The sequence below is a fragment of the Oncorhynchus mykiss genome, chromosome 8 (assembly GCF_057628025.1).
Source record: "Oncorhynchus mykiss isolate SJ-2025 chromosome 8, ASM5762802v1, whole genome shotgun sequence".
Taxonomy (NCBI): Eukaryota; Metazoa; Chordata; class Actinopteri; order Salmoniformes; family Salmonidae; genus Oncorhynchus; species Oncorhynchus mykiss.
In genome coordinates, this window is record NC_143029.1 from 16,942,397 (window position 1) to 16,957,934 (window position 15,538).

Sequence of the window (15,538 nt, forward strand, 5' to 3'; positions counted from 1 at the left end):
CAGCTGTAGCCGATAAGCAAGTATATATGGATGACCTGGAAGAAACAAGGGCAGCATTTCAACATTTCATCAATCAGCAGTTTAAAGAATTGAAGCCTGATCAAGCTGACTTTATCCTACCATCAAAGAAATGTACAGGTTGAATGACAAGTGAACGAATAGAAGCCCAGAAAAGCATGCTCTCTTTGGCTCATCACAATTGGTCAACTGTAATAAATCTGATTATCCACATGCTATTTGTTTGTGTAATAATTGCAGTACTTTTGTCTGTTTGATATCTGATCGTGTGATTATGCCAGGCATCACAAGTACCTGTCATATAGGCAGGTCACATGTTGATTTCAACAACAAAACTTGGTAGGTAAAAGTGAATTACATAATCTGTAATGCCAGGAATGATTTACGTTCTCATTAGGTTGAACTGTGTTACATCTCTTTGAAATAATCTGTGCGTGTCATTTATTGTTCAATGGTTTATTTTATTACCATTGCATGATCATGAATCTCAAAATAATAAAATATAAATACAGCATTGCATAGATTGCCATCAATTCACAGACTGTTCACATTTAGGCGTCTCTCCATGCAAGTCACGTTCTCGTTATCTTTCCCCGCCCTCCGATATTTGAAGTTATAAATGAGGGCTTGCAGCTTCCACTCAATGGAATTGCTCAACCGCATGATACTCTGTTCGGAATGAACTCAATATGGCGGAAACAAGTGAAGTAGATCCCAGGTCTCTTGTCCAACCGACACTCAAATATAATGCTGTCTTTTAGATTGTTTAGTTAGGAAATATGAGAGGATCGAATCTAAATATTTTTTTTGCATTCCGGCAGGAAAAATAACAACGAAAGCTTCAACATTTGGAAAGGACTGTGAGAACCTCACAATGAGCCACCGCCAAGCAACAGGTAACATTCGAGTCAAGTGCACGCTGCAGCGTGATAATTTGTTACATATTTACGAAGTTATTATGGTGTTGCAATCTAATATCACGTGTTATGGTAGCGCTTTGTGTTTGTGGTAAATTAAGTGTGTAAAATGTGCTTGCAAATAAGTTCTGTTCTGATGTATTGTAGTGAGGGTAGTTTTGCTACTTATTGGCTGCAGTTGGGTTGGTTGGGTGGGGAGGGGGATTGGAAGGCGCCGGACGCTCTGGTTTCTAAGGTTAGTGGAAAAACACAGATGAAATTGTACCCAGGCATGTTTCTAATGTAAATATTCGTTTCGCACAAATACTTTCAGAATTCCAAGGGGCCTCCCCCTCCCTTCCGCTGCCTCCAGATCATGTGTTGAACTCGGGAGCAGTAGTTTTCCCTGGTAGGCTATAATAAACACTCGATTCATTATTTGTATGTTACAATGTGCAAAATGTAACAAAACAATAACAAATCATGAACTGTAACAATGTGCGCATGAAATGATTGTATTTCTGTCAACAGGTGCCTTTGATCAGCATGGATGTCCTCTGGTTCTGTTCCCTGTGGATTCTCATGGCAGTCTTTCAGATCTAAGCAAATCTGAAGTGGTTGACTTCATACACTACTTTCTCTGTTTGTACAAGTATGTACCTACAATGTAATGTGTTTTTTTTGTTTGTTTTTTTAACAGATGTCTATTTAAGATTGTTCAACTGGAAGTCATGTTGAGCCTTACTGATGCCACTTTGTTTTTTAGTAAGAAACAGGAGAAGGAGAGCTTGGTTTCAGTTGTGGCTGATTTGAGACAAGCCACTCTTAATACAACAAGGTTCATCGCTGAAACACTTCTTCTCCTTGAGGTATCTATTCTATAATTTTGCAAAAAAACATCCATATTTTGAATAATTTGAGGCAACATTTCATATTTTGTACAGACAAGGATTTAATGTTTTAGATGGCTTGTAGGCATTGCTTTACAGTAATGGTCATAGTTGGTTCTTAAAGTAGTGTTATTTAGTACACCTCAATCCACTTTTGCACAATTAAAAATAATAAGTTGATTATGTCTTGGAAGTGTTGACAGTGAGTCTCCGTTTTTTGTATTGCTGTGCCCAGTTCAACCGCAATGTTGTTGTAAAGCACTTCATAGCTCCACCTCGGATTGGCCTTTCTGCTACTCCTAGCTCATTAAGTGTTCTTGTCTGATGTTGCTCTTTAGGGCATAATGCGAAGTGCGTCACTTCCTGCTTGGATGATGGTTATGGGCTAAAATACTGTGGCGGGTAGGGAGATCACATGCTGGATCATATGCCTTCAGTTATTTATTAAGCTCTAGTGGAATTGTATGAGGAATTGCATTATCTGAGCTTAATTGGTTAAGGTGTTTGGAAATCTGCCATACAATTCAGTGGTCTGTGGCTCTTTGTCTGATTACATATCATTTTGACAATCAAATGGTAGACTCTTCATGTCCACAAGCATACTAATGTGTACATTTGATTTATTCATTTTTGATAATGGTGCAGTGAGTCTTCATGTCAGTTTGTCCTCATTTGTCATGGCCACTGACAGAACCGTGGTGCTCACTAAAATTCCAAATCGGGGAAGACATTTGTGTGCCCCACCCAAGTTGTACTACTAGGTGTGTGATTTTGACTTGTCATTAATTAATATTGATAAAAGTGTAACATTAATTTCTCGCCCCATCTAGCTTCATAGGAGGACAGTGCACACTGTATACATAATTCAACCGAAAAAGAAAGATGTTCTGAAACTATTGTTGAAACTGCTGGTACCATCAAAGTCTTATGTTGCTCTCTTTAAGGTAAGATGGGTTCTCTGTCTTCACCTTTCATATTGTGTGTGTGGGGTGTGTCTAAACATCCTTTTAATACCAACAGAGAGTTCTACTGAAAGCGGTCTTTGACCTTTCCAACTACATTGATAGAAGCCAGTTGACTGCATCTTTAGGCGGCTACCTGGTTTACTGTCATCGGAGTTGGGTTACCTTTGTCAAGGTTTGTTTCTTACAATCAAATACACAGACTGTTGTCATTTCATCCTGTGGTATTTTGCTTATTGGTCAAGTGGAAAGTTATGCCAGCTGTAAAATGCTTGTGTCCATTCATTGGCATGTAATCTCACCAGAATTCTCATGAGTTTTCTTTCAAAGAATTCCATTGACTACTAGCGTCACAACTCGTTCTGTAAAATAATCACACTGGACTTTTCTCATGATAAATCTTAGGCAGTACATGACTAGTCATGTCGTGCGTGTAATGTGATCTTCTTAAAAGGACAGTCTTGTTTGCCACAGCGAGCTTTGGCAGTAGATGATCTTAGGATCAGTCATAACTCCACTAATAGGTTTAATACACGGCAGCATTGTCCTCCTTTCCCCGTCAGGGGTCAAAGGACGACCTCACTGCCGCCCATCCTCTGCTTTTGATTTGTTGCCTGTCTTAAGGATGAAATGAATAGGAGAACTCTGCTTTCAATCCAAGCTATTTTCTTATTTTTTCCACTAGTGAATATCTGTGGTAGATTCATTAACTGAATCTATCTGGAGAGATGAGTGTGCAGTTAGTGACTCAACGGTGTCTGTGGGTAGAGATTTTTCATTTGCGAATCCATTCATGAGTTTCAGTGATGTGGCCCCTGACCCATTGTTACCTTGGTGAAGCTTGCGCAATTGCAGAGTGCAATCAGTGGACCTCATTACCAAGTGAAAGGCGGCCTCCTCTCGCCATTTGATCATATTCACTCATCTTTGACTGGGTATTCACCCATGTTGACTATTCATTAGTACTGCTGAGGGCAGTCTGTTTTGAGATGCTATGTTTTCTGTTACAATGTTGTGCTGTTACAGTAACTAAATGGACATTCTTGGTAGATTGAGTAGATGAGCATAGTTTGTTGTAGATTTTGGTTGTCTTTTGCCTATTGGTTGGTGGTTGTACAACTTTGACAAGCATGTGAATAATGCTTTTTTGATGCAACAGGATTTACTTAATTTTTCTTTCTACTTCATCTCACCCTCATTATCCTTCTAACTAGCTTCTTGGACTGTTTATGTAGGAGATAGATGGCTTTGTTCAGGAGTTTCTCTCGGTGGTCCAGAGGCTCCCGTCCTCCATCTCCACCCTGCAGACCCTCTCCAGACAGCCTGTCCCCTCTGCCTTCACTGAGCTGAAGGCCTTCTGTTACACCAACGAGGCCAAGTTCCATATGCTTCGGCGGTAAGAGACTCCGTTTTCACCATTGGGCTCTCATTCAGTTGGACATAACAAATGCCTACTTTGGGTAGTACATGTGTAAGGCGAGTTGCTCTACACATAAAGCTGCTGTACATATGCACACTTTCTAAGTGCTTTTAATGGCTTAAGTTACCTGCCTAAAGTTGCAACTCCTTTTGAAGGATTTCCTTGACTATTTCCTTGAATCTATGGACTCTTGTGCCCCTGCAAAGGCTGAGTGACTGCATATGTACATATTATGTACAGAGGACATGAACTCTACTATCCTTGTGGTGTGTAGGGAGCTGGGGTTGGATGAGCTGCTAAGGCACTGTGAGTGTGTGGTGGAGAAGATGCGCTACCCTGAGAAGAACTCGTGCTATCAGGCTATGGTCGGGACAGCCCTCTTCACCAACACAGCCTTCGACATGCTGCAGAACTACAGCAGGTACTTTACTGTGTGGTAGGCACAGACACTGCTGATGAAGTAAATGTAGGCAGGCTGGCATTTAGCGTTTTCCTTAGGAGTAAGGTGTGCATTTTATTTGTTTTTGAAGTATAGACTTGCATATTTGACACTGAATTACTTTCTATCTAGACAAATCTGTCAATTGCTAGATATTATGCAAGTAATGTACACAGAACTGTTCTATTTCAAGGTTCATAGTATTCTGCTACATTGAGTCTTTTCCCCAGGTTGAAGGTATCTTATTGTTGTCTTTGTTGACAGGATAACTGTGGCTGTGGAAAAAATTGAGTTGCTGTGGCAACAGGCCTTTTCCAAGGCCCACCTCCAGCTACAGGTCTTCCAGCTGCGTAATGAGGCACAGCAGGTTTGTTATAATACATAACAACAATTACTCTAAAATGTTGTTAATTAGGGCACAAAACAAAAAACATTTTAAAATGCTTTGCAACTGAAAACAAAAATTGGTCTTTAGTCCAGTCCTTTCCTGTTTGTCAGTTCTTCCATTTGGTGCCTAATGAACATGACCCAGTTGTCTTGCTTTTTTCCATTTTCAGAGGCTTATTTAAATGTTTAATTATTTTGCTTTATTTATCTCCACTTGCAGTTAACAGAACAGATTAAAAGCCTTCAGAAAGAGAAGCTCCAGCCTTACAGAATAGAGATCTCTAAAGATGCCAGAAGGGCTGAGATGTTAACGTCAGAATTCGAGGCATCGATCTATACCCCTGCCATGGTAAATCTAGGCTACTCTGATATTTTCCTCCTAAGATTGGTGCATTGCCGTATTCGAGCTGCTGTATGGATCCTTAATGACACAGCGGTGGTTTGTCCTCCCTCTTGTCAGGCCCTGGTTCGCTGTTCTGAAGATGTGATCCACACATTAGCTGAGGTTCTGCCTCCTGGTGATGTCCAGACCAGGGAAGAGTGGGTGCAGGATCTGGACAGACTGAAGGAGAACTTCCACGCTGCTGTAGAGCTCCCTCATCAGACCCTCCGAGCAGTCTCTGACTTCTACCACTACTACAGAAAGGTAGTTGTCCACTTGCACTAATGTCTTATGATACCTGATTGTGCATGCCAACTTTTTATATTATACTGAAGTGGTGATGTAATTGAAATAGACCACAATTAGAAATTCTTGAAATGACAACATTTTACATGTTTAGCTCCTTTGATGTGCATGTGGTTTGTGTTGTGGTTAGACATTATCAATTTAATCTGACGTCATGAACTCAATTTCTTTCATCTCAACAGGCCAATAGTTGGTACAACATAGTCCTGTGTGAGAACTTTCTCCAAGACCTTCTGTGGGGTGTGAACTATGACCCCCTCCCCAGGCGGCGCAACCTGCTGGAGATGCCTGTCCCTGTGTGGAGGCAGGCAGTCTGTGACTTCCTGAGAAACAACCCCTCCCCGGACATGGAGGAGCTGGTCCAGCTTGCTCACCTGGCCAACGTCATCCCTGACGCCCACCTACAGCAGACTGGCAAACAGCTATCACAAAGGTGAGAAACTACTGTTGCATAATACTGTTTTTTACCACAGTGCGATTTGAAATGCTTTAGGAGGGTATTAACTACAGACTTCCGTAGGTACACTACTCAAAAAAATAAAGGGAACACTAAAATAACACATCCTAGATCTGAATGAATGAAATATTCTTCTTAAATACTTTTTTCTTTACATAGTTGAATGTGCTGACAACAAAATCACACAAATTATCAATGGAAATCAAATTTATCAACCCATGGAGGTCTGGATTTGGAGTCACACTGAAAATTAGTGGAAAACCACACTACAGGCTGATCCAACTTTGATGCAAGTGTGTGTGGCTTCCACGTGCCTGTATGACCTCCCTACAATGCCTGGGCATGCTCCTGATGAGGTGGCGGATGGTCTCCTGAGGGATCTCCTCCCAGACGTGGACTAAAGCATCCGCCAACTCCTGGACAGTCTGTGGTGCATGGATGGATGGAGCGCTGTGGTGCATTGGTGGATGGAGCGAGACATGATGTCCCAGATTTGCTCAATTGGATTCAGGTCTGGGGAATAAGCGGGCCAGTCCATAGCATCAATGCCTTCCTCTTGCAGGAACTGCTGACACACTCCAGCCACATGAGGTCTAGCATTGTCTTACATTAGGAGGAACCCAGGGCCAACCGCACCAGCATATGGTCTCAAAAGGGGTCTGAGGATCTCATCTCGGTACCTAATGGCAGTCAGGGTACCTCTGGCGAGCACATGGAGGGCTGTGCGGCCCCCCAAAGAAATGCCACCCCACACCATGACTGACCCACCGCCAAACCGGTCATGCTGGAGGATGTTGCAGGCAGCAGAACGTTCTCCACGGCGTCTCCAGACTGTCACGTCTGTCACATGTGCTCAGTGTGAACCTGCTTTAATCTGTGAAGAGCACAGGGCGCCAGTGGCGAATTTGCCAATCTTGGTGTTCTCTGGCAAATGAAAAACGTCCTGCATGTTGTTGGGCAATAAGCACAACCCCCACCTGTAGACGTCGTGCCCTCATACCACCCTCATGGAGTCTGTTTCTGACCGTTTGGGCAGACACATGCACATTTGTGGCCTGCTGGAGGTCATTTTGCAGGGCTCTGGCAGTGCTCCTCCTGCTCTTCCTTGCACAAAGGCGGAGGTAGCGGTCCTGCTGCTGGGTTGTTGCCCTCCTACGGCCTCCTCCACGTCTCCTGATGTACTGGCCTGTCTCCTGGTAGCGCCTCCATGCTCTGGGCACTACGCTGACAGATACAGCAAACCTTCTTGCCACAGCTCGCATTGATGTGCCTTCCTGGATGAGCTGCACTACCTGAGCAACTTGTGTGGGTTGTAGACTCCGTCTCATGCTACCACTAGAGTGAAAGCACCGCCAGCATTCAAAAGTGACCAAAACATCAGCCAGGAAGCATAGGAACTGAGAAGTGGTATGTAGTCCCCACCTGCAGAACCACTCCTTTATTGGGGGTGTCTTGCTAATTGCCTATAATTTCCACCTGTTGTCTATTCCACTTGCACAACAGCATGTGATTTATTGTCAATCAGTGTTGCTTCCTAAGGGGACAGTTTGATTTCACAGAAGTGTGATTGACTTGGAGTTACATTGTTGTTTAAGTGTTCCCTTTATTTTTTTGAGCAGTGTATTTGATCTGGTGACTTATCACTGTTTTTGCTTTGACCCTGGCGCTTTCTTTCTTTCAGATGCATGAATCTGTGTAAACTTCTGACCTGTCCAGGTGTAGTACCTATCAACGACCTCCAGTCGGCGCTGCAGTGGCAGTATGAGTTTCTGAGAGCCAGCCACAGGGAAGGACCTAGGCCACACACTAACCTGGCTGTAGGCAGAGTACCTAAGGCCAGTCTCAACATTCCAGATGTGACGTTTAGTCACAGTAGAACCTCTGGTTCCAGATCTGACTGCCACACTAAGGACAACATGCACAGTCACGGCTCTCTCTCCAACCTCAAGCACCATCAGGCCCCTCTGGGTACGTCTCCCTCCAGTGCCGTCTCTGGGGGTGTGTCTGCTGTGGGGAAGCCTCCCTCCCTCAGCTCCTTTGACTCTGGCTTTGATGGAGCAGGAAGTGGCCACATGGAGACAGGAGCTGGGCGAGAGGGATGGGAGGGGCAGTCCAGGGTACCAGGCACCAGGGACTCCATCAGGCCCATCACCAGGCAGCCCAAGATCCACGAGGAGAACATCTCCAGCGTGTCTGACGTTGAGGAGCGCAGGGAGGATTTTGACTTTGGCTCCATGGGCAGCACCTCAAGGGCCAGCATTCAGATCATCCCAAAGATAACTGTGGACTCGATGCATTTTGAGATCAAGCTGAAGCGTTCGGCTACCCTGCCCCATAATCCATGGCTCAGTCTGCCTGTGGAAGACCTTGAGAACTCCTACACGGTCACCATCACTCAGAACCCATCACAGTCACCACAGTTGCGGGACGTTAAGAGCCCAAAACCTTCAGAGTGCTACCACCACAGTGACCAATTATCCAACTGGTCCAGAGACCAGCCCACACAGACGGAGGTACAAACCAACCCTGAGAGCAGAGGGGCACAACCCAGCGACAGTATCCTACAGGCACAGGACAGCTTTGATGACTCGGAACTGAGTGCCATTCGGGATCCCCTTTCAAGCACCATCACAGATGCAAGAGATGGGCCCAACTACACTGCAGAGAGCAGCCCCACTCTACTCTGGGATACGTATGACTTTCACAACCCCGAACAGGACAGCTGTGAAAGGTAATGACACATGCTCTTGTCTCCTGACATGGTCCTCATAGGTGCCCATTGTGCCTAGTAAACTATGAAAGCCAAAGCACTCATCTTGTTGCTGTTTGATGTTTGCAGGATAACCAGTTCCATGACTGAAGTCTCGTTAAATGACTGGGACCTGAAGGAGCAGGAGGGTCTCAGGAAGGTAGAGGAGATCTTGGACCGGGCAGCTGGAATACTAGAGGCATGTTGGTACAAATGTTAAATGGATTGTCTTCATGCCGATGCAATAAATGGTTTGGCTCCTCAGATTTGCACATTACTGGGATTGTTAATAGTGACCTTAACCTAGGGTTGTGAAATTCCAGGAACATTCAATAAATTCCCTGGTGTTCCAGAAATCCCAGATGGAGGATTCCCAGAATCAGGAGGGAATAAGCAGGAAATCAGAATTCTCTACCAGGATTTCTTGAAATCCAGGGAATTTTAGTTCCTGGAATTTTGCAGCCCTGCCTAAACCATGGCGTAGGCCAATAGCTTGCATTTGTAAACTCTTCTATAACTTAAAAAAAAATTTTTTACAGGAGGAAGAGAATGTGATGGTACAGGAGCAGATGTTGGCTGTCCTTCTGAAGACTGAGAGCACGAGCAAACCGTGGGAATCATGGGGCAGTGAGGCGCAGGTAAGTGTGGTAGGTCATGATATAAATGTGTACCTCTAGGTCAGATGTGGATCATGGAACCATTTAAGCTGGTGAACTATGAACAAAGTAGCCCACTGTCCATACATTACAAATTGCATTCTATAAATGATTTATATATTTTTTCGCAATAACAAAATGCACTTGTCAACCAATTATCCCCCCCACCCCCCTGGAGATTAAGACAGTATTGTTTTTACAAGATTGAAAATAGATTTAATTTAATACAAGTTAAGTTTATTTTGTTTGGCGGACTTTAAATCGTACTAGATAATCAGCTGATGGGAATCTCCACTTTTATGTTTCTGTAATTAATAATAACAATGTTTTTGTTTTCTAGATGTCCTCCAGTGACCTTAAGGCACATGGTGTCCTGGGCCTTGATGACAGTCTTGCCTCTGCAGACACTGACAACCAGAGTGAATGCAGGTCACCAGAGGCAACTAGTGAAACTGTGGCCTCAGAACACAGCATGGGCCACAATGGACGGCTAACGGAGACTGGGTTGACTGGTCTGATGTGCCCTCAAAGCAGCAGGGGAGAGTTGCTGATGGAGCTGAGAGGACTGCATGTTCTGGATGAGCTCATCATGGAGGAGAACCTCAAGATCCACCAGCTTCGACGGGCTGAGAAGCAGTGCCTTGATGAAAAGCCCACTCAATCAGTGGTTTCCCGAAGTACGAGCAAGGAGAGGCAGGAGTTTCTATTAGAACTAGCGAGGGAGAAAAGGGAAGTGGAGGGGATGGAAAATAGCCTAGACAAAGAGATGACAAAAGAATGTCAACTCAAGAGGATGAGCAGAACCAGGAAAGTAGTGAAATGCTCAGTAATGGAAAGGACTTCAAAACTTAACTTGGAGGACTGTGCACTCTGTGATAATCTTATATCAGACAATAGGAGCCAACACCACAAAGTGAAGCACTTGCCATCCTTACCCCAACACTCCATAAACCTGGATCCTAATGAATTCCTCAGTATTACTGCAACCCCATGTCCAGAGTATGCCAAAACCCCTGTATCACAAACATGTGTTCAAAGTGTAAATGGTCATTCCCCACATGGTGACGTTAATATATCCGGCTGTGGTGATGCCATGGTAGTTGACACCCCCAGCCACTGTGATCTTACTGAGCACAATTCACAAGTTTTAACTCTACCACTCACTTCGGATCCCAATGAATCTATTGAAGAGGTTGGAATCCAAAGCCATGAGGGTACAGAGAAAGATGTAAGATCTGGGGAAGCCTTTCAAAGTTGCACACCAGAGACTACCTCCTTTATATGTGAAATGTGCCCTGAACATGGAGCATTTGACCAAGGGGCTAATGCCAACACCCCTGTGCCTAAACCAAGAAAGGCATCTGTTCCTGTGAATGATAAAGGTCAAGAACTCAAAATTCCAACCAAACCCATATATAGAACTCTCTGCCCTGATAGTGATTCCGACCCGAACCCTAGGCTCACACCGCAAGTTGCGCTCAATACTCACCCGAAGCCTAAAGAGCGAAACCTCAAACCTACAAACAGTTCTCCTAATCCTGTTCTGAGTCAAGATGTGAATGAACACAGAAGTGACAACAATGACAAACCCTTCTCTGATCAACAGGCATCCTTATGTAATGACCCTTTGGAGTTCCATGAACAGTCAACGCTAGGCGGCTGCTCTATGGGATCAACATTAACGCTTGTTGACTCTGACTGTGTTCAGATAGAAATCCACTGCTCCCAGAAATCTGAGGATGTGTTAACACATTTGGGGTCTAATTCTGAAGAGCTATCTTGTATGTCTGCTGAGGTAACATCTGGATCATGTGAACCAAGTGGAGCTGATAAGTGGAGAGAAGTAGATGTCCCTGATGGGTTTCAGAGGTGTGGTACTGCCAGGAGATCACCTGTCAATCAACCCAATCACCACATCCCCACCAGAGACGTAAGGCTTTAGTTAGACGTCCACATTATTCACCATAGACCTGATTTATTATACTTTATCTTTCGGTAAAATGTGAATTATTAGGCTTTATTTATTTTTTAGATGACCAATTTCAAGACCCCTATTGTGCTGGACACAGGGTCTGGTTTGATGAAAGCAGGGTTTGCCGATCAGGACCTCCCGAATACGATATTCCCAAATATCATTGGGCTGCCAAAATACGAGGTAAGGCAACAGCCAAGTATGTGGCATCTATACTCTTGGGCTGTGTTGTTTTTCATCAAGTTACAGTCAGTCGTATTGGCCACCATGGCTTTCCCTATGTGCAGACTTTCTAATTTGCCATCAGGAAATAATGAATGGCTACTTGGAACGGGAGACCTATATTGGACATGAGGCTCAACATATGAGAGGAGTCCTGGCACTGAAGTATCCCATGAAGAACGGAATTATACGCAACTGGGATGAAATGGAAAAGGTTGGTGATATATTGTTGACCTTAATTTTATCCAATATTCTGTATGTGCTTTAATGGTGCGTTTGGGAGTACTGATGAAGCCATAGTATCAGACTGTGGTGGTTTTGACCTTTGACCTCACTGCTCAATTGACTGGTTTCAGATTTGGCACCACACATTCCAGCAGTTGCATGTGGAACCAGATGATCACCCTGTCCTACTGACCGAGGCAGCCATGAACCCACTGGAGATCCGTCAGCGCATGGTGGAACTCATGTTTGAGTGCTTCAATGTTCCACTCACCTACGTGGCCATGCAGGCGGTGCTGGCACTTTACGCAGCAGGGAGAACCACAGGTAAAACGAGCATGATTTATATACAAATATGTCTAGTCGGTTAACATATTTAAGGCAGTTGTATCCCAGAGTAGAGGACAGTATGCTTTCAAAGACCTGTTTAAAGCTAGAATATAAGACTGGTTACTATACATCTACTATTTGGTTGAATCATTTTGAATATGGCAGATAATCATTAGAGTATCTGTCTCCTACTAGGTGTAGTGTTTGACTCTGGGGATGGAGTGAGCCATAGTGTGCCAGTGTTTGAGGGATACTGTTTACCACACGCAGTGCAGCGCTGCACCTTGGCTGGCCATGATGTTACAATGCACCTTAAAAAGGTATTTGATATTAACGCATAATTATCTGTATGTATTTGGGACAGGGATTTGGTCTAAAACAATTAGTTCAAAATGATGATCACTTGAAAACAATGTCCATTGACTGTATTGTGTGCCACTGTCCTGTGTACCAGCTTCTGCAGGAGCAGGGGTTCTGCATGCACACTTCTGCTGAGATGGAGATTGTGAGGGAGATGAAGGAGAAATGCTGCCGGGTGTCTCAGGACTATGAATCTGAGCTAACCTGTGGAGGGTCGGCCAGCAGTGCGATGAATTACACCATGCCTGATGGCCAGGTTGTCCACCTCAGCACAGAGCGGTTCAGGTAACCATCTAACAGGGCCCCTGTATCCTCACTCTGAAGACTAAACACTCACCCTAATGAGTTTGGGTAATTAAGTGTTCTGCTTTGTCTGAGGTAATTGAGACCAAGAACTAAGTGTTTCCCTTTGCAAACAGTGCCATTTATTGTTCCGTTTTGATTATGGTGCTACCAAGTAAGCTTTTGGATAGCCACCAAGGGTTGGCTAAGATCTGTTAATCGGTGGCGTCTTCCATCCACAGGGCACCTGAGATTCTGTTTAAGCCAGAGCTGATTGGACGAGACCATTACGGGATGCATGAGAGTATTTTCAAGTCTATCCTTAGTTCAGACATTGACCTCCGGCGGAGTTTTTTGGGGAACATTGTCCTATCAGGTACATAGTTTTTGTTTTATTAGTTGCTGAATACTTGTCCACTCATCTGCCAATGTCTGAATGTATTTATTTCCCCTGTGAAGGTGGAAATACCCTGTTGGCTGGCCTGCCTGAGCGGCTTCAGAGTGAAATTAGAACCATGGTGCCTACAGACTTGGGGGAGTGTGTGCGGGTGACAAGCCCTAAGGACAGAGATTTCTCTGTATGGAGTGGAGGTGCAGTGCTGGCCAACTTGTCTTCCTTTGCCTCGGCCTGGATCAGCCAAGAGGAATACGAGGAATATGGCCCCCAGATTGTTTTCAGGAAGTGCTTCTGAGCTGGACTCGCCTGAAATGTATGGGTGCAAGTTCTTACACATGTGCAATAGAGTATAGTGCCTAGTTTCTATGTCTGTGCTTTTTAAACCTTTTTTTTATCGTTTTCAATGGTGTTGTTTTTGTACTATGTCTTTCATTACTGATGTTCTGCACTGACACTTCCAACGATTTGGTACTTTGAGTGTGATATAAAATGTTTCTACTGTTGTCGGATCAGACAATACTTGAATGTTCTGTTTTATGCTTACTGTGGCAGAAATCCTGTCAAAGGAAGATTGACTTACTTTCTAGCTATCGTGCTTGTCATGAATCCCCTGATCAAGATCTGGCCTTATGTAAAGAAAGGTGACTGATTCTCCTCTGAATGACTCCTAAAAAAGAGTAACTGGGATGGGTGTGCCTCTTGAAATATTAGTGTGTTTTTCTACCCTTTTCTCCACTATTTTATTTTTAGGAATATGACAAAAGGCACTTGAACCAGGTATTTTGGTGATGGTAGGGAAACCTATCTATGTTTTATTTAAGGGCCCATTTTGAGCAATCTTTTCAGTTTCTGAGGAGCTACTACGACAATATCACGGCTCTAGCAAGGTCAATGACCAGAGCTGTATGTAATGCCCCCAATTTGAGTATAGTTTGTCGGTTCATTTTCCTATTTTAAGATGAGCTTTCTAAAGTTAATCTTGAAATTGTCTGTAAATATTTCTGTTTTTAAATTGGCTTTCTAAAGTTGTCTTGGAATAACTTAACCTAAAATGTCCACGTTACATTTTCTGTGTCCACTTGGTGAGATACTGTAGTTTTCCCTCCAAGACTTGTAGCTAAATCAATGCAGGTGAAGAGTTTAGTATGTTGATGCCACCATGCCTGAATGGTAGACTGACTGTTCATTTTACTTATCCATTTGAGTTTTCCTTCGGTCTTGAGTCTGCACTTAGTGTTGATTAGGGTTTACTTCATGTCCCAAGTATAAGGCCTATATTGCACAAGTCCTGAATTTAGTGTCATTATTCAGCTGTATACAATCACTGTTTATTGTGAATTGATCCTTAACATACATTTTTGTTTGATTGGGCCCTTGATTCAATGTACTAACAACCTCTATTCTTGACTGGTATGATTTGTTGGTTCACATTTATTTATTTTCATATTTGACTTTACATGTTTGTTCACAATATATTGACTTTTTTGACTTATGACTATTGAGTGATCTTTCAACTTTTATGAATGGGTCATATCTGACCTAAATGCATGGTTTTTCTAAGTATTTTGACAGAAAATACCTGAACTTGATGAGAATGTTGAGTTTTGTTTCATTGAGGCTACCTGTTAGCCATGTTGGCTATGCCCTTACCATTTTATTGCTTTCTTTGACTTCCTATGGATACTATGGACAAGCAATTGGCCTTATTAGTTTAAATAACTTATTTTGATCAACCCCATTGTATTTACAGTAGACTTACTAGTATCTAGTGTGATTCACTCATTACATAGCTGCCCTTTGATTTTGGCACGATTTTTGCTTGTTCTCTTCAATGTGTTTTTAAAACTGCCGTGTTTTTCTACTCTAAAGAAGTGGGGTTGCCTTGTGATCTTAATCACAGGTCTTTTTAAATGGAGGTCTGAAGCGTTCCCTGTGGGAAATGGAAAGGCCTTGAGGGCTGAAATTTGGAGAGGGATGAATAGTCGGCTCATTTGTTAGTTCTTGGTGGTCAGAGGTAGAATTGAAGTCCCAGCCTCTCGTTTTTGATAGTATATTCCATGCTCGAGTCTTGCTATGATTTACTTAAACCAAGTTGTATGTCAGGTCTGTTTTTTTAGAATAAATATTTTTATTTATCTGATTGTTGCATGTTTCCGTTACATCCTCCATAAAAATTACCTGCAAAGTAATA

At 43.3% G+C, this 15,538-nt stretch overlaps 1 protein-coding gene across 1 annotated transcript; it reads left to right on the forward strand.

Moving 5' to 3' along the window:
* Positions 1–651: 651 nt before the first annotated feature.
* On the forward strand, positions 652–15,484 carry LOC110529491 (uncharacterized). The gene is made up of 24 exons (XM_021611726.3): positions 652–736; positions 840–914; positions 1,249–1,323; positions 1,446–1,566; positions 1,681–1,783; positions 2,635–2,748; positions 2,825–2,941; positions 4,002–4,162; positions 4,461–4,607; positions 4,890–4,992; positions 5,233–5,361; positions 5,473–5,658; positions 5,883–6,133; positions 7,839–8,888; positions 8,997–9,105; positions 9,446–9,544; positions 9,903–11,492; positions 11,595–11,717; positions 11,842–11,970; positions 12,113–12,305; positions 12,504–12,628; positions 12,763–12,953; positions 13,193–13,326; positions 13,410–15,484. Exons 2-24 carry the CDS (start codon positions 893–895, stop codon positions 13,640–13,642), a joined length of 5,505 nt encoding a protein of 1,834 aa, XP_021467401.3. The 5' UTR covers positions 652–736; positions 840–892; the 3' UTR covers positions 13,643–15,484.
* The last annotated feature ends 54 nt before the right edge of the window (positions 15,485–15,538 follow it).

Excerpts from the sequence above, each read along its gene's own strand:
- LOC110529491 (XM_021611726.3), top strand. The coding sequence starts at position 893 with ATGAGCCACCGCCAAGCAACAG. Across the intron at positions 1,784-2,634 it reads AAACACTTCTTCTCCTTGAG|CTTCATAGGAGGACAGTGCA; the intron begins GTATCTATTCTA and ends CGCCCCATCTAG. Across the intron at positions 4,163-4,460 it reads AAGTTCCATATGCTTCGGCG|GGAGCTGGGGTTGGATGAGC; the intron begins GTAAGAGACTCC and ends TGTGGTGTGTAG.